The sequence below is a fragment of the Pocillopora damicornis genome, chromosome 12 (genome assembly GCF_964200805.1).
Source record: "Pocillopora damicornis chromosome 12, jaPocDami1.2, whole genome shotgun sequence".
In the NCBI taxonomy this organism is placed as follows: domain Eukaryota; kingdom Metazoa; phylum Cnidaria; class Anthozoa; order Scleractinia; family Pocilloporidae; genus Pocillopora; species Pocillopora damicornis.
This window is the reverse complement of record NC_142681.1, coordinates 20,916,831-20,940,973: the sequence shown is the minus strand read 5'-3', so window position 1 is coordinate 20,940,973 and position 24,143 is coordinate 20,916,831. Positions and strand designations below refer to the sequence as shown.

The 24,143-nt window shown below is 38.1% G+C and overlaps 1 protein-coding gene across 3 annotated transcripts in view; it reads right to left on the bottom strand.

Moving 5' to 3' along the window:
* The window catches only part of LOC113665162 (laminin subunit alpha), a 41,614-nt gene continuing 17,471 nt past the window's right edge, over positions 1-24,143 (bottom strand). The window contains exons 19-52 of one of the 3 annotated variants that reach the window (XM_027180820.2): positions 23,630-23,896; positions 23,019-23,343; positions 22,328-22,671; positions 21,817-21,950; positions 21,038-21,197; positions 20,659-20,760; positions 19,783-19,869; positions 19,417-19,650; positions 18,581-18,707; positions 17,549-18,057; positions 17,268-17,448; positions 16,682-16,958; positions 16,239-16,315; positions 14,687-14,896; positions 14,147-14,499; positions 13,296-13,412; positions 12,163-12,456; positions 11,142-11,367; positions 10,707-10,792; positions 9,804-10,390; positions 8,719-8,962; positions 7,669-8,189; positions 6,992-7,094; positions 6,564-6,719; positions 5,912-6,054; positions 4,994-5,197; positions 4,190-4,284; positions 3,317-3,572; positions 2,814-3,012; positions 2,418-2,573; positions 1,777-1,936; positions 1,421-1,551; positions 1,029-1,251; positions 1-432 (exon numbers count right to left, since the gene is read on the bottom strand). In XM_027180820.2, coding sequence (XP_027036621.2) covers positions 275-432; positions 1,029-1,251; positions 1,421-1,551; positions 1,777-1,936; positions 2,418-2,573; positions 2,814-3,012; positions 3,317-3,572; positions 4,190-4,284; positions 4,994-5,197; positions 5,912-6,054; positions 6,564-6,719; positions 6,992-7,094; positions 7,669-8,189; positions 8,719-8,962; positions 9,804-10,390; positions 10,707-10,792; positions 11,142-11,367; positions 12,163-12,456; positions 13,296-13,412; positions 14,147-14,499; positions 14,687-14,896; positions 16,239-16,315; positions 16,682-16,958; positions 17,268-17,448; positions 17,549-18,057; positions 18,581-18,707; positions 19,417-19,650; positions 19,783-19,869; positions 20,659-20,760; positions 21,038-21,197; positions 21,817-21,950; positions 22,328-22,671; positions 23,019-23,343; positions 23,630-23,896 — 7,446 coding nt within the window. In that variant the 3' untranslated portion in view covers positions 1-274. The remainder of the gene's footprint in view (positions 433-1,028; positions 1,252-1,420; positions 1,552-1,776; positions 1,937-2,417; positions 2,574-2,813; positions 3,013-3,316; positions 3,573-4,189; positions 4,285-4,993; positions 5,198-5,911; positions 6,055-6,563; positions 6,720-6,991; positions 7,095-7,668; positions 8,190-8,718; positions 8,963-9,803; positions 10,391-10,706; positions 10,793-11,141; positions 11,368-12,162; positions 12,457-13,295; positions 13,413-14,146; positions 14,500-14,686; positions 14,897-16,238; positions 16,316-16,681; positions 16,959-17,267; positions 17,449-17,548; positions 18,058-18,580; positions 18,708-19,416; positions 19,651-19,782; positions 19,870-20,658; positions 20,761-21,037; positions 21,198-21,816; positions 21,951-22,327; positions 22,672-23,018; positions 23,344-23,629; positions 23,897-24,143) is intronic. The other 2 variants (XM_089190501.1, XM_089190500.1) reach the window with 2 other exon arrangements.

The window sequence follows — 24,143 nt, the reverse complement described above, 5'->3', positions numbered from 1 at the left end:
TGAAGTAAGATTTTTTATTCCCAACATGAAAGTAACATGTTATCAAGATAAAATGCTGTGTTAGGAATTCAAATGAATTCTTAATCTTTTTACGCCAGTATCTAAGAAACACATCTCGCTAGACTAGCATAGTTTTTTAAACTACTTCGTGATAGGAAAGTGAAAAAATTCTAAAAAATTGGGTTTAAAACATCAACAAAACCTATGAGACTTTTGCCTTTAAACCACAAACTAATTGAATAGACAAATGGGAGATAGTGAAGGAAATAGTTCATTAGTTGTAAGGACAGCCTCCAAGGTAAACATTTCCACCTAATTCCATAGGATTGGCAAGCTTCAGAGACTTTGCTGAATTTCTATCTTTAGACTCCAAGTTACGTATGCAACCCGTGTACCTCTCGGTAGCCGTCACACCTTTAGCCTCTACACCCGCTGCAGGACAAAACATTCAATATATTGGGTCAGAGAGGAATTAAGAGACACCACATCACTTGAACAAACAAAAAAGGTTGTTAACTTTTACTTGCGCTTCATCGGCAGGCAAATCGTATAATAACAGGATCACGAATGTTGATTTGAAGAAATACAAGAGAGCGCTGTTACGAATTATAAAATATATAAAATATATTTTAACTTATTCTTTGGAGGGTAAATAGAAACGCTGACCAAGGGGAACAAAGAGTTATGTAAGCTTTGCTGAGATTGACCTCTTACATTTTAAGCCATGCGACTGGGGTAAGTTATTCATTAGTGTCTATTTCTTAAGATACTGTGTTGATTATTGATAAGGAGTTGATAAAGGAACATAAACCGTCGTAGCAATGTTTGAAAACAGACGTTTCAGCACGTTTCCTTCACGATTACTCCATCTTCGAGGTCGTGTAAAATGCAAGAGTATGAAGACACGGTTTTTCTAAGATTGATTCCTTCATGGCGAGGAGACAAAATCACTGAACACCACACATAGTCATCAACGAGGAAACTGAATCACAGACAAGAGGCTAACTACGCATGCACCATGTACCTACCTGGGAGACCTCCGACATACAGAGGGTCGTAGATATTTGCGTGGGTTTGAGATCCTTTTCTTTCACCTTCCAGTATTGTTCCTTCGTCAACTTGAAGTTTCACCAAATTCCCTTCTTTCCAGGCCCTAATCTTGTGCCACTGTCCGTCACAAAGTCGAAGAGGATCCTCGGCAGTATTCTCCACCACCAGCTGCCCCCCGCCATTTTCTGCCCGGAAGATCACCTTTCGCAACAAATAATAAAGAACTCTTTCAGTTTGCTGGTCTGAATGATAAGAAGTGGGGGGAAGACGATTCAAATGAACTAACGATGCTGAACGATCCCTACCATTTTCATGACCTAACACTGTTCTGATAAATGAGCATTGAGCATGCGCTATTGGGAATACGTACGTTTCCGCGAATAATCTCTAACACAATGTAGTCTCCCTTGGAATTTGAAGATGATAACAGAAGACCCGTGTGAGACGTTGGTTTTATTTCCATGGAGATCACTTCATCCATTCCCACAGTGTAAGTTTTGTCTGCAAAATAAACATAATAAAAATAAATTGATTAGTAACTACCAACCTGAGAGATTTAATCTTTTTCAGATCCAGGTGCTTACAGCATTTTTGGGACGAGTGGGCACGAGGAGACCCATAGGAAGCATTTTAAGAAAATCTCAGAGGCACACCATTGGGTAATTTGACCAATTTCTCTGAGGAAGTTCCAGCTAGGATGTACGTTATCTTACAGTACAAACTCACCAACTTGCAGGTATCCACCACCCATGTCAAAGCTGACTCCTGAAGTAGGACTGTCTATGTAACAATCTTGAACCTTGATTAGACTTGAAGGTTCACCAATATCGTCATTATTGACTTTAACGTTCCTGATGCATCCTGGGAAACTTGCACGTGCATCAACCTGAAAAGAATCAAAACAGTGAATGAGTAATTGATGCTAACTGGCGAGTATTTACGACAACAAGCAAAACAAGTCTATTACAAGGGTTTTGCTTAGGGTTAGTGAGAGTTTATCTCTTACAGGATGAATTGTTCAATAAAGAGGATCTTCATGATCTCCTGAAACAATGCAGGATACGGCAACAGAGAGGTAAACATTCAATTAAACCAAAATAATAATCGTAGAGGAGAGAACCCACACAGTACAGAAAAGATTGGTCCAGAACACCACCCAAGAACCAACAGAACGCAGATTTTCGTCTAAAAAAACCGAAACATCTCAAAATCGTGAGACAACGTTTGAACATTCACTTATCAAAACTTAAGGTATAACTAACTTCCCCCTCCCTCCCTCCCTCTCTCCCCCGCAAATAACCTTGTACCCTTACTAGGTGCTGATGACGTATTATACAAACAGTTATCTATACTGGAACACCGCTGACCGTGACTCGCTTTGCATCAAAACCCTGTGGAGTGCCTCCTAGGTACAGCTCCTTGAGTCCATTGATAAACTTAGGAGAGCCAGCGGCGGCTCCAGTCATAACAAGTGTACCATCCACGAAAAGCTTGCCGTCCACCCCATCGCGCGTGAGTTGTACCTAAAAATTATAATAATCGGTTAAACCCACCATACCTTCCCTAACGTGACAGAATACTTCTCAATTGAGTTTGGGAAGTATATTTCCATGAACTCTAAAAGAAATTAAAATATCGAACACACAAAAAAATACAAAAAATAACGAAAACAACGATAATATAAACAACAACTGAGAACAAACCAAAAAACCAAATCAAACAAAAAAACGACAAAAAAAATCTAAGCAAGAAACGAAACTGACTGTGTGCCAAGTGCCATCACTGTAAACTGCATCAGCTGAGGTGAGCCGCAGGATACCCCCTCCGGCGCTAAAGCCACAGGACACATTCCCATTTAGCAAATTGCACACAATAAAGTCCGCTTGCTTGTCGTTATTGATTGCGGTATATAAAATGATTCCGTTCGGATTTGAAGCACGGAAATCAAAGCTCAAATCAGTCCTGAAAATGAATGTAAAGATACATTACCATTCGGAAGAGACTTAAAAGGTAAGAACACCCCGCACAACGTTTCTTAATCCCCTTCCCCCCCTTCCCTCCCTTTCCCCGCTCTTCCACCCAGTTTTAAAAGACCACAGGACTCGTATGGAAATTGGAGATTTCATATCACTTTACGATATTTAAGAACTGTAAATTTAGGTCAATCCGTTTCTTGCGTGACTATCGTTCTCAATTAAACCAACAAAATGCATAAGCATCACTTTCCAGAACTACTGTTTGTATATTGACTGATGCTCCAACTTACGTCGAACTGATTAACTTGGAGAGAACTTTATTTCCAGTCACAGTATACATTGCATGACTATTGAGATCATAACCAAATCCTAACACTCCAGTTCCATTCTCTTGTGCTGGTTTCTCTGGCACTTGACACACTTGAGGTGGTGGTGGTGTTGTTGTTGTTGTTGTTGTTGGTGTTGATGTTGTTGTTGTTGGGGGACCTGTGGTTGTGGACGGAGGAGGGCTGGTTGTTGTTGTCATTTCCCCAATATCTGGTGGTTCTGTAAAGAATCAAGAGGGAGACGCAAAACAGAGTGAACAGTCGACCCACCACAAAACCAGTGTAACAATATGAAAAAAATAACCACTTTTCCCGCAGGTTTTCAAGCCTTTTCCAGGCGTTCAATTTGTGAAGCGGAGCGAAATAGTGAACGGCGAGATAGTAGCAGCGGAGCAAAAACGAGAGAGGTTTGGGTCGGGTCCTTCATTTCGCGACCCGAGCCAAAACTCCCTGATTTTTTTTCACTCCTCCCCTACTATCGCGCTGTTAACTATCGGACCTCGTCAGACTAACTGAACGCCTGGAACAGGGTAGAGGTTTTCCGACGTAAATACATCCACAAAGAAACATACATATTTACACTGCAATTTCCAAATCTAAGAATTATATCACACTCAACTAAAATCAAACAGTCTTATCTCACGATGATTTTGCAATTCTAAAAAGAAAAAAAAAAAGGTACCGCACGAAATTTTAAAATTCGTGCGATTAGGAAACTACAAAATCAAAATTTTTAACCCTCACAGAGAGAAATGATCTTCATCACATTCAATACGTAGCTTTCTTTGTTTCAAATACACTCCTTTCAAATTTAGCAGAAGGAAAGATGTCTCTTACTCTCAATTTTGTCCAGCTTAGGCGACGGTTCTGAGTAATCATCATTATCAAATATGATGTTTCTTCTCTTCTTATACTTTTCGAAGTCAAACAGTCTGTAAACGAACAAATCAAATGGAATATCAACCGCAGTGGTGAGGAAAAATTACCATCTCGCAAGTAAGTAGTTGTTAAGCTCGCTTAGGCAAAGTTTGATGGTCAGAATGTTTTGTGGGGGTGATTTGGTATCGCTCAGTCCTCAGTCGTTAAAAATAGTTGCATTTAACACAGAGTCGGACTACAGAGTCACACTTCCATTTGCTGTGACAAGGTGTGGTGGAAGGGGGGGAGGAGATGTAAAGGGGTGTAATGCTCACTGAATGTAATGGCCACTTCGTTTACACCAAAAGACTTGGTTGTAAGCACGGATGAGCTAACCATTGCAGTGAATTACAGCGAGCTTTCACTTTGATTAACCGACTTCACTCGGCTAACCGGTACACCTAGCGATTTTCCCTTTTTTTTCTCGTTTTCTTCTTCTTCTTCTTTAAGGATTGGGGGGGGGGGGAGGGGGGGAAATGACGGCGGCGAATTCAGGCCGATAGATGTTCACCTAATGCGTGCTCTTCCCCTCTGCCTCTGGTTGCATAGGGATTTAAACATACCAACGGCTATGACCAGATTGATCTCTCCAAACGGTACGAGAAGGTAAAACATTGAATGAAAAATGCGTGGAGCATATGAGTTATTGAAGGAAGTATTCAGACGATTCTTTCTAAAATTACGACCAAAAACATCAAACTATAAAGTACAATTCGAACTCACGTTTGATCAAAAGTCAAGTCTCGGATGGAGCCGCCCTTCAGAGAATTGAGAATAACATTGTCAATAACGCTACTTCTAACAGTATCCATGTAGTCGTCAGGGATTCCTCCCAGATACATATCGTTAGTGGTCTGAATCAACTGCTGCATCTGGTTTTCAAATTCTGTTACTTCTGGATCCTCATCGTCCACACGCAGAGAAATCCTGATAATAACGAGAAAAACAAAACAAAACAACGCTGTCAAAAGCAAAAAAACTTATATAACCTATATAAAACTTATTCTGAAAAGAGAAGGTATCTCAAAGGAGCCAGTATGAGAATGCATGCAGCTACTGACATTGCACAATTTTTACTAGCATTGAACATAAATAGGGGTTTTAACATGACGCTAGAAGATTGCAGAAGATTTTTATTCCCATATAAAAAAAAAATACCCACCGTATCCCACATATTTACGAATACCCTTTTTCAGAAGAGAAACATGATTTAAGAATATGGTGAGTAATTGACATTCAACAAATAATTGAATGGTAACAATTGAAGAAATGTAAAATGGTTTCCGTGTTTACATAGCCTGATGTAAACATGCGGGAGGTTTCCAGCTTATCGAGTGTTCTCACAACCTCCCAAGAGTTTACATCGGGCTATGTTGACACGGAAACCATTTTACATTTCTTTTATACAATAACAAATGAAAGAGGAACGAAAACCGTGTTTACATACGCTCATGTAAAATGGTTTTATGGCCAATCAGAGCGCGCGTACTATGTGAATTATTTTATAATAATAATTAAATTAGGATCCTTTTAATTTTGCATTTTTGTTAGACTTCCTACAAACACGAAAAGAGCCGAAATTCATAATACATGAGACTTAATATCATTTCCCGCAAAATTTGTCTTTTCTTTTTTGCTTACCCTATACCAATCTGACGAACGAGTACAAAATGCCATTTTCCATCATTGTATTCAGCTTTACTCGTTACAGATACAGCTTTGTTTCCAGGGCTGGCTGAAAATCGCAGCTTTCCGTCAATCAAGCCCAAGGCAATAAAATCCAACTGCAATTAGACATTGATAAAAAAAAAGGAAAACATTCAATAAGATTAGCCTCGAGATTTTTTATTCTTTTTTTGTGACCACTGACCTTATTTTGACAACAAATCAACACTCAGAAGTTTCCTTTTTCCAAACCCTTCTACTTTTGCAAGAAAAAAGGGGAAAATTGATCAGACCAATATCCGGATTATATGCTGACCATTTAGAGCCCCAACTTTGAACAAAAAAAAGTTAAACCAACAAAGTCTTTGACTTCTACGCCCAACATGATGCAAGCCTTGGCTTGTAAGCTCAATAAAATGCCCCAAAACATTGAAAATGCTAAAGAAATATCACTGGAATTTCTCAGCATGTCACTAACCGACGAGCATGAGTAAGTGTAGAACTCTTGCTCCAAAAAAAGTAATTGGATGGAAAAATTTTGCTGTGTTTTTGACGTGGCTTTGAAGAACTCAAACTGCATGATAATGAAAACTAAAGAGGAATCAGAAGGTTGGAATGAATCACTTACTGCTTGACCATGAGTCTCCAGGAAAATAAGCCCATTTTTAGTTTTGTGGTCAACTCTGAAGGACAACCCAATATTAAAACCTCTTCTTTCCTGACCCAGAAATGGTTCTATAGCAAGGTAGCTCGTTGCTCCAAGGAATGTCACATTATGTGCTGGCTGCAGATCAGAAAATCAGGAAAAGCGTAAGAGTATTCTACAATATCATAAATAAGTAGGATTTATTGCTCTCTCTTATTACAGAAAGACGATGCAAACCCTTAGCACAAAATGAGAATTCCATTTGAAGAATTTTTTTTAACACATCTTTGGCTTTGGCTTTTTTATTCCTGGTGGTGCGTAAGCCAAATACTAAATGGCGAAAGGACAATCATGTAATTCACTTCAAACAGTATTCATTTCATTTTGGGGAGATTCTTGAAATAACATACCTTGACTTTACACCCAAAAATGTATCCTGGGCTGGGCTGAACTTTGATTTCACCGTTGGATAACTTCATATCAGACAGACAACCTTTAAAAAAGCTTTTGGTCCTGGATGATAAAGAAAGTAAATGATTTCACAAACCACCAAGTTCAGGGTCTGAGGGAGTACAGCTCCCCTGTCTACATCAATTCAACAAAAACTGACACTGTTTCTGGGAGGTGGGGTGGGAAGGGTCTATTATTGGTCATAGAATAGATTACAATGAGGCAGGGGTTCTTTGGGGTCACGGCACATACCCAGCAAAAATTGACCCGAGTACCCTCCCTGAATAAGGTCCAGAACTTGATCCATTTTCATTTTTTAAGTGTAAATGGCTGCAAGCATCACTTTAATCTGGGAGCCCGAGAAAATAATCAGGAGCACCGTGGCAAACTGTTATGCTAAAGCCGACCATCTCAAGCGCCACTGTTTTCTGCCCCAGGCCCCCTTCCTTTCCCCCTACCATCTTCAGGTGTCCAAATTTTGACAATTCACCCGTGAAACTGAAAAAATTTCAACAAAACCAACATACCTCCGAGAAGAGTCTAAAAATGGTGCAGGATTTATATATTTACTTATAGCACAAGAAAAAAACTATCCAGCAGCTAGTATGTATAATTTAATACTACTCAAAGTACTTACACGTTCACAGGAATGGCAGTTCTGTTCTCCATGCCTCCCCAGTATACGAAGTCAGCATTCACAAACCTGGGGCGTCGATCCTTGTAAAACGATTTACCGACGGCAAGCTCCTCAGTCTTGCCGTCTTCGGGTGTAATTCTTAATGAAAAACTGAAACCTCTTCTATCAACATCCCTCTTTTCAATGGTGACCTCCACTCCATTGTCATACAACTTTGCGGAAGCCAGCTTTCTGTATCCATGACCCATATTGTAAGAGAAAACAACGCGCCCATTAATTAACTCAAGGGCCTGGAAAAGAGATGCATCATCATCATCAATGGCAATAACCAAGATTCCATTTGAGGAAGTTGTTCTAAATTTTAGATCGAAAGTTCCCATAGGATCATCCTCTTGATACGGTCCAGACTTGACATAACCAGTACCAAAGAAAGTTCTGGGTGCGTTTTCTTCATCCACAGCAAATTCTGTGGCACCCTTACGCGAGGGACACACTTCATTTTTCGAAGGTTTCTCAAGAATCTACAAGGAATTAAAATAAAAGGAAATATATCATAAAGAGTGCGCAAATATTACTGTAAGTTTAAATGTAATTTACTTAAGGATGAAAGGCGAATGTTTCCTGACTGAGATCGCCGACTTAGTTCGCCAAAATGACATGTCCAACAATTCATCAAGTTGACCCAAATCCCAACAACACACACAGCCTACAAGAACCAAAATTTAAAATAACGGACCTTCAATACCGTATCTGAGAAATTTTCAAATGAGTGTCGCAGGTAATCCACAATTGCTTTAGTTTCACTTAACTTTGCTCTGTAAATGGACCAGAAAATTCGAGCCATCCTTTCAACAAATCAGATGGAAAAGTAAAAACAATTGCAACTTGGTCATTCACGTTTTCCCGCGCTTGGTTTCACTCTGAGCTCTCATTGGCTAATGATAATGTACACCTTTGTTTTGATTGGATCACCGAGATTTAGACACTGCTCTTAATATAAGTTAAGTTAAGAAGCAGATAACTCAATTTCATCTGCAGTGAAAGACATACCTCGGTGTTCCATGATCCTACAAAATGATAATTCATTTCCAGGCCATCAATACATCCTGTATAATTAACCGCTTCAACTTTAGGTGGCAGTTTCATATTCAAAGGAACACCACCAACAATCAAATCACTGTCCTCGTTGAATACTATTTTGGGATTATCCAGTTTTAATGACCTCCGCCCTCTTACAATCTCCTCTTTTTTATTAACAAAGTACTTAATTGTAAGATTTGCCCAATCCCCGGCCCTGTGAATCAAAACAGAAAAACCAATCCATTATAATAAGGAGATAAATAAACCCTCATGTCTCACATGCAAAACAGAAAACGTGCTGCATCCCACATATCTATGAGTACCCTGTTCTATCAGACTCTGATGGTGACCTCCGCTCAGGAAACGTCGAAACGTCAGTCACCACTACCGACGACAGTTCTTCTTAGGACTACACTCGTACGGACGATCAAACTACGTTATTACGTGTTACGCCCGGGTTCTAACCATTTACTGTAATATGGGAGGTAGTAGCAACAAAAACTTGTGGAACCTATTAACAATGACAGCTTAATACAATGACCTCTTTGAGTAAGTCCAAGGTTTCTTGAAATCTTCTCAGCACTTATTCAGTTTTTACTGTTATCATTTCGTCGAGCATTGTGGTGCGTTTGTGGAGGCTACAGTGGACAATCGCGTGATTGTTCAGGCTGTTTTGTTTTCCTTTTTTTCAGTATTTTGTTTCTCGATGCCCTCCAAGTTAATAATAATAGTAGAGTGTTCTTGGGTATAAATATGTTTTAGGCCCTTCTAAGAGTCATGTTAACCCTCGCCTCACGGCTCAGGCTACAATGTCTCTGAGTTGTGCCCAAAACGTTAAGATTTCCGCATACACAAACTCTTTTGTTTTATTTCAAAACTACTTTTTGTTCAGTTTATAATGGCGAATAACCTTGTTCCTGATCATTCAAATTCACCTTAACAAACTGTTGTAGGTTTAAAAAGATGTTACTGTTTCCGTTCTCCATCTCACTCTTTAAACAGCCATGATCAGCATATTATTACAAATCACACAGTATTAAAACACTGAAACTTACATGTCAACTTCAAGCTTATACCAGACATTGCCGGTAGTCTCCATCTCAAAATCGTTATCTTTCACCCCAATCTCCACAAGTCCCTTAACTGCTGTGCATATTTTCAACTGTGGTTTCCTTTCCTTCAACTGCACAGCTATGTAATCCGTCTTGCAGTCAGATTCCTGAGACTGACGTTTTTGGCGACGAGTGCTGGTGCCTTCTGCATCTCCCAGGAACATTACCAAGCCATCGGGCTTATCAGGGTTCAAATACATCAAGATGTTCATAGCTCTAACTTCCTGCTTAATAGCAGGAGGTAGTATTGGTGAACTTGTAGCCTCCCCATCAAACTTCATAACAGGTGTGGTGAACTTGAGCAGATTATTTGCCTTAATCATCATATTTTTGATGTCCATTAAACGTCGCGACACCTCAGAGTCCAACTCGTTAAGAATCTGCTGGTGTCGTTTTTCCTGAATCTGCACTTTTTCTCTAATTTCCAAAGACATATTTAAACCATTCATCACTTGTTTTTCAGCTTCTGTTATGTTGCTGTTTGTCGCGACAATAGAGTCCCTTAGCCCAGATAGGTCACTCAGCTGATCCTAGGAGGCAAAGGCAATGTTGTTTTGTTTAATTGCTACAGTTAGCACGATGAGAAGGTCAAGGAGTCAAGACGATAGTTTATTGTATTAACATTAAACAAAGACTTTCAAGCGCGAAAATGATTATCTTATTGGTAACAAAATTCAGAAAGTTTCAAAGCTTGCAACACATCATAGTTTTATGAATGCAAACATAAGACTTCATTAAAACAGCTTTACACTCACTTTCGACTTTGTGACAACGTTTTAAAATCAAACTTTTTGTTTACACTAGCACAATAGACGTTTTATCGAAACCAAATTTCCAACACAGCACCTTAATGTCTTCAGCTTTCTTCCTTGCATCGTCTGCTCTGGTTTTTGAATCTGTTGCATTCTCCCCAAGTTCACGACCTTTCCCATCTGAGTCATAAAATATTCTTCTTTTACTATTTGCGTAACAAACAGCGTGTTATCCCTTTCACCCCATAAGAGATTAACCTCTAACTTCCCCCGTTAATGTACATACATTGTCCAGCAAACAGGTATTGAGAATATTCAAACTTTTCAAGCAGAAGTTGTTATCTTGATCTAACACCAAATTCCCATAACTATTTTCCAAGGAATGTATAGCAGCTAGAAGGGAGAATTAACAATCTTGGGAGTTAAAAGCAAATAATAATTCTCTGATCTTAAAAAAAAAACATGCAACAGAACAAATGGTATTCAGTTACTCTATTTCAGTGGAAAAACCAAAACTATCAAAACTTACCCATGAGATCTGTCAGTTCCTGTAATTTAGGAAAATTTGAGTCTACATCAAGGAGATCCATGGAGACATTTCTGATTTTAGCTTTGATAAGTGCCAGCCTAGTCTTGACATCATTCAGTAGGTCTAACAGTTCATTGTCCACTTTATCCTCAGTGCTTGACACAGTCTCATTTAACACTTCACTCACATTCAGTGATTTCACTGCGCTGTTGCTGAGAGATTGGGACTAAAAAAGAAAAAGGACAAAATTTGAGTCGCTTTTCAGTACACATCAACTAAAACATGAATCACCACTGACCACTAAAGAAGATGATATTAAGGGGGGACAGTTACTGTTGATCGCATTAAGGGGGGGTTGGGTTATTTGGTTTCTGTCACAAAATAATTCCCCGGATCCCCCCTAAGTCTCTGTGATAACTTGTTACCCCTTCCCCCCCCCCATTCATTGGCAGTCAATTCTCTACAGTCCTTCCTTTATACTCTCTCTGATTGGTCTCTAATCTCCTCAAAACACAAATATTAAGCCATTCACACCTTTATTCTCTACCTCTGTATAACTACTACTTCTGTTCAGTTCTCCAAGCCCACAAAAAATATTACCTGACCCATGGAACATTTTCACAAGTCTCCGAACAACTTTGCTTCATTTTCTTCTCAAAGTCAAATGTAAAATACTCACCGGTTACAGCGTACAGAAACAAAGGCTCAAACAAAACCACTTCATGAGGAAAACTCTTGTTTCATTGAGCACATAGCAACTTAAAAACAAGAGTCACTTGAACAATAAAATCAACTAACAGGAGACATAAGAGGAGACGTGGGTGACACCCCCAACCCCTACACTCCTCCTCCTCGGCCCCCCCCCCAAAAAAAAAAAATGAAAAAAAAAAAAGAGTAAAGAAATCTAGTGTGAGCCATTCTGCCAGTTCTCTCACTAGTAGTTTTTTTGTACAACGTTTGATATTTGTGAATTTACAGTCCATTAAGAACTGCCATTTTAAATATAAAACATAGAGCATACCTCATTTTTGGCTTTCATGGCAATTTTCTCAGCTTCTTGGGCAATGGCTAATGCTTCCTTTAATGCTTTAGCAATGTTGGAATATCTTTCTGACGCATTGTAAGCTTTGCGCGCAAACTCAATGTCTGTCAGCAGCTTTTCTAGGTCATCAGCCTGCTTACGCAGTTCTTCCGAATGATTCCGAGCCATATCAACTAAAGGATTTAAATCATCCAGGATTTGAGAAAGACTGGCCATCTTTTCATCTACCTTTTCAATAAGATCATCAAGGCGAGGAAAACTTTCATTAAAGTCCTGAAAAAGATGAATAATAAGATGGGATAGAGAATGACGTGCAATGACATATCCCAGCATCCTTAACTCGACTCTAACCTTGCATTATACTGCAAACAGGTAATGAGAATACTCAAACTTATCAGGTTGAAGTTATCTTGATCTTAGACCTAATTCCCCAACCTAATTTAAAAGGAAATGTGTAGCAGCTTGAGGGGGAATCTTAGGGGTTAAGAAATGAAAATGTGAAATAGCAAGAGGCTAAAAAGTGAAACAACACTATATTCAGTGTGTAAAGTAACCTGCCCCAACAAGTAAAGCTCGACTGTTTGCAAACACAGGTAGAATCGACTGCAATAAAGCTACTCAAGTCTCCAATACCCTTCACATTTACTTTTCTTGTGAATAGCTTTTGAGCATTTTTCAAAATTGTATCTGTTAGCTCCAAGGGAACTGAGACTTATCCGAAAAAAGTTTTTTACAAACTGTTCTCCCACAAAAAACACACAGTAAGTCCTGAGTTAAACAAAGGTTATAACTAACGAAAAACAAAGATTTGTGGTTCTTAATTCCCACTAGAGTTTGTCCAGTAGAATATTGCAACACACTGAAAAAGGACTTAGCATGTGCTGCATCCACACAGATGTGAAAAATATCTGAAGAGTGAGAAAAAGTTATGGTTCCATGCTGGATACTGTTGTTAAAAAGGAAGCAGCCTTAGGGAACAACATGATAAAGCAAATGCAGGATTAAAAAAAAATGCAGTTCCACAAATTTTTGAAGGTGCTATTATTAGGCTGGTGTTATGATTGACATGATCCCTCTACAGAATATTCAAGAAAAAATGCTCCTAGTTGTACCTGTAGGTAAGTACTGGAATTTTGTACTTTATCCTTAGCAGTCTGTATCACACCTTCCAGGTTATTCAAGGCAGTGTCAACCTCTTTCTTTAAACCCACTGCTTCTTTCATGGGTGTCTAAGGAACAACATAAAAAACTACTTCTTATAACATTATTATAATACATGAAATAAAAATTTTAAACCAGGTCCTGATGTTTAGTGATATGAATAAAAAAATGATATACTATAAAAAATTATATCATATGAAAAATTATGTACTATAAAAATGATATACTATACATACTGATACAGGTCAAAAAAAAAACATACAAACACAGTTGAGATGTGTTTGTTTCATAAATCAATTTAAGACATATTTTTATTAGCAACTGAGGACTTTTCCCATTTTAACCCACCTAAACACTTAAGAGGTTCAAAGAATTCTTGAAAGCATCTGACACTCTCCCACTCCCCCCCCCTTGTTTAAGTAAGAAATGTAAACATGGAATAAGTACTCTGACTATTTCTTTCAGTGCTAACAAGTCAATCATACTATCACTGACTTTTCATATCAACTGGAAAATACAAGGTGAGAAAATTCAAAGGATCCTTTGAAAAACAAACATACAAACACAAAGAAAAGAACAACAACAAGATCTTGACTTACATCTACATTATTTATACCTCTTGAAGTATAGAGTGCTATGAATGACATTGGGTTGATTAAAGCAAAAAAACACTAAAAATTACTTCTTATCATTAGTCAATTTAGCAGGCTGCACAGTGAAATTGATTTATCATAGTACACACAGTAAATGATGACATATGATGACATAAAATGCAGCATTATCACTGAAATTTTGTAATTACCTGTGAGTCATAAGTCTTGCTGATATTGTTTAAACCCAAAGCATAGCTGACATTTTCCAAAACTCTGTTGGACTCATCCACAATTGAACTAAATTTACCAAAGAGTTCATCCAGAGTTTTGTTCACATCCATAACTTTGCTTAATAAACTTGTTGTGTCATTCAAATATTCTTTTGCTCTTTTGATAGTAGCCATCACCAGTTCACGCTCTTCAACCATTGTATTATTTGCAGATTCAAAGTCTCTTTCCAATAGTTCCTTTAAGATTTCTTCAGCTTTTTCTAACAACAAAGTTTGGTTTGCCTTTTCATTCTTTAAGCTTTTAGCTATTTTCTCTGCCATAACTATGATGTCTGAAATGGTAAAAAATTATTTGGAATAATAGTAAATACAAAATATTAAGAAATAGGGTAATAGGTTGAAAAGTTTCCAGATTTTTCCCTTTTTTTTTTTATTCAACTTCTAAATTGCAATTTGCAAGTCATACATCCTAAAGGCAACAAAATGTTCTTAACTAACAAGAACTAAAAGGCTACTTACCATAAGTTCGATTAAGGGCCTTACGAATTTCTTCTCCTAATTCAAGAGCTTCTTCCTTTGTAGACATGGAAGTTTCCAAAGCCCTTTTTGCTTGGTCTGTTATCATCATTACCATTGTTGTTACATTGTTTACTGTTTCTTCACTACTGTCTGTCCTCTTAATGAGATTGTTATCCTCATCAACATCTCCAGAGCTTGTGTTTGCAGCTGCTGGGATCAAATAGTTAGCCCACAGAATCAACAAGTATTACTACCTCTTGTAAACCTCTTAGAAGACCACTTTGCAAACAATAACAGGAATAAAATTTGAGGGCAGAAGAGGGTTGGGGAAGCTGGTTTGCTACCAACTAGAAATATTGTGGATGCTCGCTCAAACATTAACGTGTTGCAGCAGCTATAAGCTATTAGATTGATGGCGGACGTACAATAACATATGCATATATCTCATAGAAAGAGGGGGAAGGGGGCAGTTATTGAAAAAGAGAATGAAGTAATGGTAAAATTGAACTCATGGAATTTACAAAAGCCTGTATCAGAAACACAACTTTTTTCACTGAAAATATTCATTAGACAGTAAATATCCCAAGGTAAAATGAGTGTAACGTAGTGATATCAATGTGTTATAACTGATTAACCCTTTAACTCCAGAAAAAATGGCAGGCTTCTAATTTCTCCTTATAACATCAACCTTGACTTAAACATAAAGGTCATGAGAATAAAGGAAATGATCATTATTTTAAGAAGCTCCTGATTGTTAACAAATACTTCTTTTAAGTACCACAGGAAATGTAAAGAGGGCAGCACATGGGCAGCACAGAGAACATGAACACCAATGTAAGGATGCTAAAAGTTAACAAATTATCTATGTGTAAATGTTAACTGTATGATGATCAAGATAATAATATTAGATGTGCAGAATTATTGTTGATTACCTGGGTCACAAGCATGTTTTGCAAAAGATAACTGTTTCTTAGTGAGTGCTTCATCATAAATCTGAAGACAAGCAACTCGGCCTTTAAAATAGAAGGGTAGTCCTTCCACACTACCCATCAACACAAATTCACTTTCAGTGGCAAGCTCAATTACACCAATATCGGCTTCATCCTGCAACTTTTCATTAACCCAAAGCCTTGCTTTACCACTGTCATAATCATGTGTAGCAGCAACATGGTTCCATGTGTTTGGAGGCACTTCATCACTTTTCAGAGTTGTAATGGCTCTCTGATTTCTATCACGATTGAAAAACCTTAGCTCAAAAATGTCCCTGGTGAGCCAAAGATTAACTAATAGCTAATAGCTTGTGTATTACTCTGATGAGAAAACGACATGAAATCTGAAGGTGCAAATTACCATAATTAGTATTGATCTGTGTGATGATAACATATTTGACTTTCCAACAGTTTCCAACATATCAGATGGGTGATACAATTGTCTAATTAAGGTTTGGCATTGACTGGACTTGAGAAATAATAGTCTCTGAAGATTTAACTTCTCTTTTTTAAGGTTTATTTAAACAGGAATTTACAATTACACTGAGTATGATGATTCTTACCATTTACCAATGACATTCCAACTACCTTGGACAGTTCTTCCATAGTTGAATTATATTCATTAGTTGGTGGAATTAACCTGATAGTGAGTAATCATATGTTAGTAGTGACCCAACACTGTACTCAAAGGGTATTGCAGCTCTCAGGAATAGCCTACATGTACTTTGCAGTTTTGGAAAATTGACTCTTTATACCAATAATTCTCAGGTTCAAAGGTTCAGCATTGCTTATAAGAAGGCAGCAATTCTTCCTGCACGACTGTTTGTGATAGTATGTGTTTTTTGAATCAATATTTATTTGATGATGTTTTTACCATCTTCATAATTGAAAAATAAACCTTAGCTATATCACTATAAGCCAGAGCCAAAAGAAAGGCAAAGGAAAATTTCTGCCAGTTTGTAATCATCTTTTACATCAGAAAAAACAAAGCTTGCTTTTCAAGTACCTTTGCAAAGTTTCATTTAGGTCTGAAAATCGTCCTTCAGCAATAATTCCAGCTGTTCCCTGTTTTACAGCCTTGAGAGCCAAGGAAAGATTACGGTCCAGTTCAGTGGCTGTTTTCAGGAGACGTCCAACACATTCACCACAATATTGACAGCCCTCTGAAGTTAGGATGTAATTCACAGGACAAATGGTACAGTTCCCTCCTGGCTTACAACACTGACCAGTATTCACATCGCAAAAGCCGAACAAGTTGTCTTCTCCCTTATCACAGGTGCATGCTGAAGTAAAATATTTTAACACATTGTTTGAATAAGAGACATAGACAGACACAGACCTTAACTAAAACTTAAATTACTAGTACAGAGTAGTTATAAAAATGCTCTGAAGCATGGTATATTTTTAGGGAGATAAACTGAACTGGTACTTCCAGCAGTTCTGACCTCCTCATTTTGATAACAATAAGCATGTAAATACACTGAAACATGCAGAAGTCCAAACATTCATAGCTTATGCAATGTAACCCAACATCTCAAGACGAGAAATTGACCCAAAATAAAACTAAAATGAATAGAGACCGAGGTACTTACCACGACAGCCATTCTTTGTGTATTCAAAGTACCCTGCCTTACATCTGTCACACCTCCTTCCCGTCACGCCCTCTGGACATTCACACTGACCTGTTTTCACATCGCATGATGTTGATAGTGATGCTGGTGCACAGTTACAATCTTCACACCCCAAACAGCTGTCAAAGTTCCAGGTATTGGGCTAAAATTTAAGTAGAAAATAGCCAGAATTTTTCTCTTTCTCTAGAGCTGTGAATTACTGATTACACCGGCATACTTCATGGAATTAACTGACTGATTACCTTGCAGCCATCACAGCTTTCCCCAATGACATTGGGTTTACACATGCAAGACCCAGTGGTATGATTGCAAACTGCAGTTACAGTGCCACAATCATTACAAGCACATCTTGCACAGTTCTTTGCAACAACTGCATCACCATAGTAACCATTCAAACAGCGGTCACACTGGTCTCCTGTTGCAGTATTGATACATTTGAGACACTCTCCTGTCCGGGAATCACAACTTCCATTGACGTTGTAATCAATATTACCACTGCAACCACACCTCTTACAATAGTCACTAGGATCAGAAGGGTCACCATAGAAACCATCAGCACACTTGTTGCACCTCTGTCCAACATATCCTTCTTTACAAGTGCAAATGAGGTCATTGACAGAATTCAGGGAACATTCAGTTGCAAAGCTGTTTGACACTATTCCTAGGGGGCATTCACATATATTGCAGTCCAGTGGGGTGCCTGTGGTGGCATCACCATAGAAACCAGGTTCACAGACTTCACAGTTTGGCCCTAAAACATAAACCAGAAAAATTATTTGCTAGTTTAAAGATATTAAAAGGGATTTCTGATTAATAATCAACTTTGGCAATACAGGACACTTGGGTTTCCTAAGACCCTATACTTTGACGTTATACTAAAAAAAAAAAAAAAAAAAAATCCAGTCCAATCATCTCGAACACCATAATTTGGTTTTATCAACTGAGTTGATAATGTAAAGTGGTCATGTGAAGAGTTTAAAAGCTGAGGTTTCCAACATTAGCCCTTCATCAAGGAAAATGATAAAGGCTTAACCTCAAAATTTTAGCTTTAAAACTCTTCTTGGTAGTCATATTACATTATCAGCTCTGTTGATAAAACCAAATTATCTTCTTATACTCCCCCACTGACACAGCACCACAGATTCTTTAGAAACTTAGCCCCTTTATTCAATTATCCTGAACCCTCTTTCCATACCAAAACTCTTTTGATCCCAAATTATGTTAAATGGTGTATATTAGAGATTCAGTGCACTACTCACTATGATCAACCTTACCTGTGGTGTTGTGCAAACAACTGTAACATTCTCCGCTTTCTCCATCACAGTCCTCTGAGTGATCAAAACAGTTGCAGCGTACACAGGAAGTGTTATCTGGAGCTCTAGTATAACCTTTTCCACAAAGCTGCAAATTACAACACAGAGCGATCATTGCAAGACAAATCACTGTGATCACTTTGTTGACATCTAGAATGGTTGCTCCTCAGTTTAAGAAAATGCATTATTTGTAATTTGATTCACATGTAAGGGAAGCTGGTAGTATGAATGATGATAATAAAAAAATTTAACAATACACATTCCCAAGGTGGCTCTTTTTGTCCATTGTTTCCAGGTGGAACTAGAATTTGGAATTTTGTTTTTTGTGGCAGGGGGAAAACCTGAGTACCCAGACAAAAACCATCAAGTAAGGACGAGAACCTATAACAAACTCAACCCACATATGATGCCAGGTCCAGGAATCAAATCTCAGCCACAGTGGTGGGGGGAAGGCCATCTCACTACTGTGCCATCCCATTCCCCCAAGTAATGCAGACATGACACATTTGTAAGAGCACTCTCCCATCTCAGACAAAGCATTGTAGTGAAGATTGAAAATCTGGACCTATTGTTTTCCCCGGTAGAATCAACTACTGGGTTTTGTTCTATTCAATTTAATCCTGTCACTCCTATAGGTGCATTGCATCCTCACAAAAGAAATAATTTCCTATCAATTCAAAATGGTATGTGCAGACAGACAGACTGTATTCAAGTCTTGCTATTATAAAAAAAAAAAAAGGGTGTCTTGTTTTAAGTATATTACTAGCGCAACTTGGCTTAGTGACTTTGTATCTCACCTCACAGGAATCTCCTGTAGCTTTCACTGGACATTCACATTTTTCTACACTCATTGCTCTCATTGCTCCGTCAACAGGCTCATCTACTGCAACATCCATTTCAACATCACTGAGCCTGATGTCTGAAACCACTGTGCTGTATGAGGCCCTCAGCTTCAGCGATTTTATGTCATGAAAAACTGACATGAAGTCATCCCTGCTTACATTGGATCCACTGGTATCCTCCCAAAGATACTATAAGTGTCAAAAGCAATATATTGTTATGGCAACTATAAATTATATACCCTCAGAGGTAGCAAACAGAAAAACTTGAAATGACTTCTGACAACATTTAACCACAAATTGCCATTGGGTGTTCACACTCACCTCCAAAAACTGTGCCTCAATTGCTGATGTCTGTCCTGGAGAAAGTTCCAACTGCTTTTTGAACAAGAGCACTTTGCCATTTTTACCCTACAGCAAGAAGTAAGATTATTGCTTCCAACATTTTAATGGACAGTTTACAAAATTAAGACTTACTGATTGTTAAAATTTCAATACGAATTGTCATAAAAATTAAATTCCCCCTCCCCCCTCAAAAATTGTCAAAATTGTTCTTATTAATGTACACATATGTACAGTCTCAAATAACAAATATAGCATGTTACTATACACACTGCCTTCACTTTCAGCTATGGTTAAATCCATATTACACTGAGTTCTATCCACAATCATTAATAATGGAGTAGATTGTAAGTTAAGCATCAATAAGAATTGACAAATGAGACCTAATAACTTAATGCATAACAAACAGGACACTTGATTCCAGTCAAACTCTCCACACAGTCATTGCATAGTGTTTTGAGTGCAATAAAGACATCTTATCTCCATCCTTGAACTCAGGAAAACTGTAACAAAAACTTGCAACTCTCATAACTCTAAGAAGTGATTACCATGTAACTTCTATAAGTAATATACATACACTATAAAGCAAACAAGTGATAAGAATACCCAAACTTTTCAGGGAGAGGTTTTTAAATCTTGATATAGCACCAAATTCTTGTGACTAATTTACAAGGAAATGTATAGCAATTAGTGGGAAGAATTAGCAATCAGATCTTGGGAGTAATAAGGGTTCAGGGGTCACCAAAAATAGATCAGGATTCCATCCAGAGGGAAGTGACACTGACCAGGAAGTTTTGAGAAGGTGAGCCCTGAACTAATCTCATGTTCTAGCTTGAAAAAGATAAAGTGAGCAAGTACCTCAATCACAATGTCAGGTTTCATTGTCAAGACTGGTGAACTTTCTCCTTGTGGTACTTCATAACTGATTGTGTACATCAGTTTGCCACCATAAGATGAAATCTAAGATACACAACAAATCAGTTGCTTTTCAAATACTTCACTTGATGAACTTAGTTTACAGAGCACATCACTGAATTTCAAACTTTCAATATGTATATATCATACATAACCATGGTTTCATAAATGAAATAGTATATTGTGATATTACAGGAAAATAACTTTGACTATAAGGAACATTCCTTTGTTTGCATCAGAGTAAAACATGGTTGTGTTGTGGATGAAATGCCAAAGATCAGCTCCTTTTCACAAGCAACTAAGATGTTGCAGTCTCATGTACCTTTTGTCCAAGGTATTCCATGGGTGCTATCCAGTAGACTGGTTTGCCTTTTTCATCTCTTTGGCTGCTTACTGAGGCAGAGAGTTTAGTTTCATCAATTTTAACCACAATAGCTGGACTGTTCTCTAACTTCCAATTGTCCATGGTATTAATTTTGGACCTTTAAAGAAAATAAAACTGCATGTCATCCACGCAAGAAAGAAATGTAAAAAGCATCACATTATTAAGTTATAAATATACTGCATGTTAATTCAAAAAGGTTTTTTTCAAGGTACAAATTGAAACAGTATTGTGCTTAAAGGCTTTCTTTATAGTTCTATAGGCATCTGCCAACATTGCTTTGGTAAGTAAACTATGTACATGTATCTGGGAAATAAAGTGGGTCAAGAATAAGTGAGCTTGATTCAGGGTTGAGAAGTCCAGAGGTCCTTGTATAAAACCTGGTTGGGTAATTATGCTGTTTTCTTGAACAAGACTCTTCACCATTGCAGTGCTTCTCCCCACCTGCAAGTTTAACTACTGTAGGTATAGGCAATCAGCCTGTGGAAGGAAATGCTAGGGGTTAGGGGGGAGGGGTAAGGGTTTATGGGTGAGGGGGGAGGGGTAAGGGGTAAGCGCTGAGGGGGAGGGTAGTATCCTGCCATGGACTAGCATTCTATCTGGGAGGAGAGGGGGGTTAGTGACACAAATTGTTACTTTGTGAAAGAAACCCAGATAAGCTGACCACGTGGGCCATTTGGCTCCAGGTGCTGACATGGTTAGATATCAACAATTCTTACCAGTACTTATTGCCACTATCACAAACTTTAGACAGGCCATTACACCAGCACTTAGAGCAGCCATCTGGATTGTTAGCATCTAGATTGAAACGTCCTGCTGCACATTTATCACAGCGTGGTCCAGTGACTCCAGGCTACCAAATAGGGTCAAATCAAAGAGCTTTAATTCATAAAACTTTAGTCTGCAAAGATGACTATGAGGAATAATAATGACATCACTATTGTATTTGATAAAGTGTCTTGAGAAAGCAGTCCACTGAGTAGCCACCTAATGATAGGTTGTTTAACAAATACAGTCCAGAGTTTATTCTGCTCATTTATCATATGGATGACTTTGACAGCCAATTACTTACAGTCTTTAATCAACCCTAGCAATGTTTATTTAAGGTTATAACAGCCAAAAAAATCCCCATCCTCCCACAGATTTACTCCATGAAGTATTATTATTTTTATAGGGAGCACCCTCTAGGGGTATACCTTACTTATCAATTCAACAATCCTAAGAGCTCACCTTACAAAAGCATGTTCCACCATTGCTGTCACATATCCTATTGTCAACTCCTCTGGGATCACAACTTTCACATTTCTGGCACAAAGGATAGTTAAAATATCCAACAGCACACTTTTTACATTTCTTCCCAGTGTGAGATGGTTTACAGTTACACTGCCCTGTGTTAGGATTGCATGCTATATTGTTACCAACCACACCAAACCTCTCACAGCCACAGTCCTCACAACCAAGGATGGGGTCGTAACAGCAGGTTCCTTGCAGGCAGAATTCACAGTTTGGCCCAACGGTGTTTTTTGGACAATCACAGGCCCCAGTGATCTCATTACAGAAAACACAACGGCATCCTTAAATTTCAAAAGAAAGCAGATTTTAATCAGGTAAAAATTAAATTGAAAATTTTAACAGATGAAGCCTCTAACTACAATTCCAAAACAAGAACTACTCAGGCATAGGTCTGGTTTTTACAAAGACTGTCTGGTGAAAGAAGGTTTATTCTTTAGTTTGGAAAACCACCAGCACTGCTTACTCCTGAAATAAGAAAAGTGTCGGTGTACATGTGCTTTTGCCCAGGTCAAAAGGGTTTTCCACAACTGGTATATACATGCAAACAATTTTCAACCAACTTAATTTTTAGGGGAAATTTTACCAAAGAAGAATGCACTCAATTATAAATATAACACTTTCCACTTACTTTTGCATTCAGGGAAGCCATAATACCCTGTCTTACACCTATTGCAGGTTCTCCCAATTACATTCTGACGACAACGGCACTGTCCACCAAATGTTTCACAGTTGTTGTCAACAGATCCTTTAGGATTACAGTCACAAGGAAGACTTCCATTATTGAAGCTTGTTGTGAGCGAAAACACCGAATCTTTACAAAACTTTGGATCTGAGGTTTTTATGAAGAAGTCATCTTTGCTGCATGAATCAAGGAAATCTTGAGACAAGGGGACTGGAGCATCTTCTTGCAGGTCCCCAGTGAATACATTTTGAGGAACAAGCAGAACATAGTCCTACAAGAAAAGAAACATACAAGAGATCATTAATTTTGTTAGCTTGGTTTAACATATGACTTTGCTTGTCTCTAAAATTTCTACTTTAGTCTTAAATTCTAGTTAACAGGAAAATTAGCACAGTCCTTGCTTGTGGCCCATGGAAACATTGCATGAAACAGGGCAACTTTATGGTGATTAACAACAAATTAAATTACCTTCAATTACATCAGGAGTGCTAAGTTTTACTTGTGTTACAAAAATTCAATGATAACTTCACAGGCATACATACAGTTCAAAAACTTACTATCCATGTTGATGAGTTCATTGGAATCTCAAACTCCAGCGCAACAGTTTTTCGTTCAATATCAAAAAATGGTGTACCAGCCAAGTCCTTGATAACTGATCTGCAGCCTGATGCATGAGGGCAGTAATGGAATTTGATGGACCCTTCCACTGCACGGTCGCTGGTGACTTTCACTTGGGACTCAAATGAAGAATGCTTTGGCTGATAATAGTGAACAATGGCTGCATATCTCCCTTCCTTAAGCCCATTACTTGACAGAGAATGGATCTTCAAGAAACCAAATGAAGAAAACAAGTTGATATTATGGTACCAAGAATCACAATAACTAAATTAAATGTGCTTTTCGCAAAAAAAAAAAAAAATTTAATAAGTGGTTACTACTTGAATTTGATCAGCAGAGTGAAATCAGAGACTTACTGAAACCCAGTCCCTCCTTCATATGCATGAGCAATGTTGTGCTTTACAGTTTACTTTGAACTATTCATTACCCACAATGCACCACTATTTGCCCAGC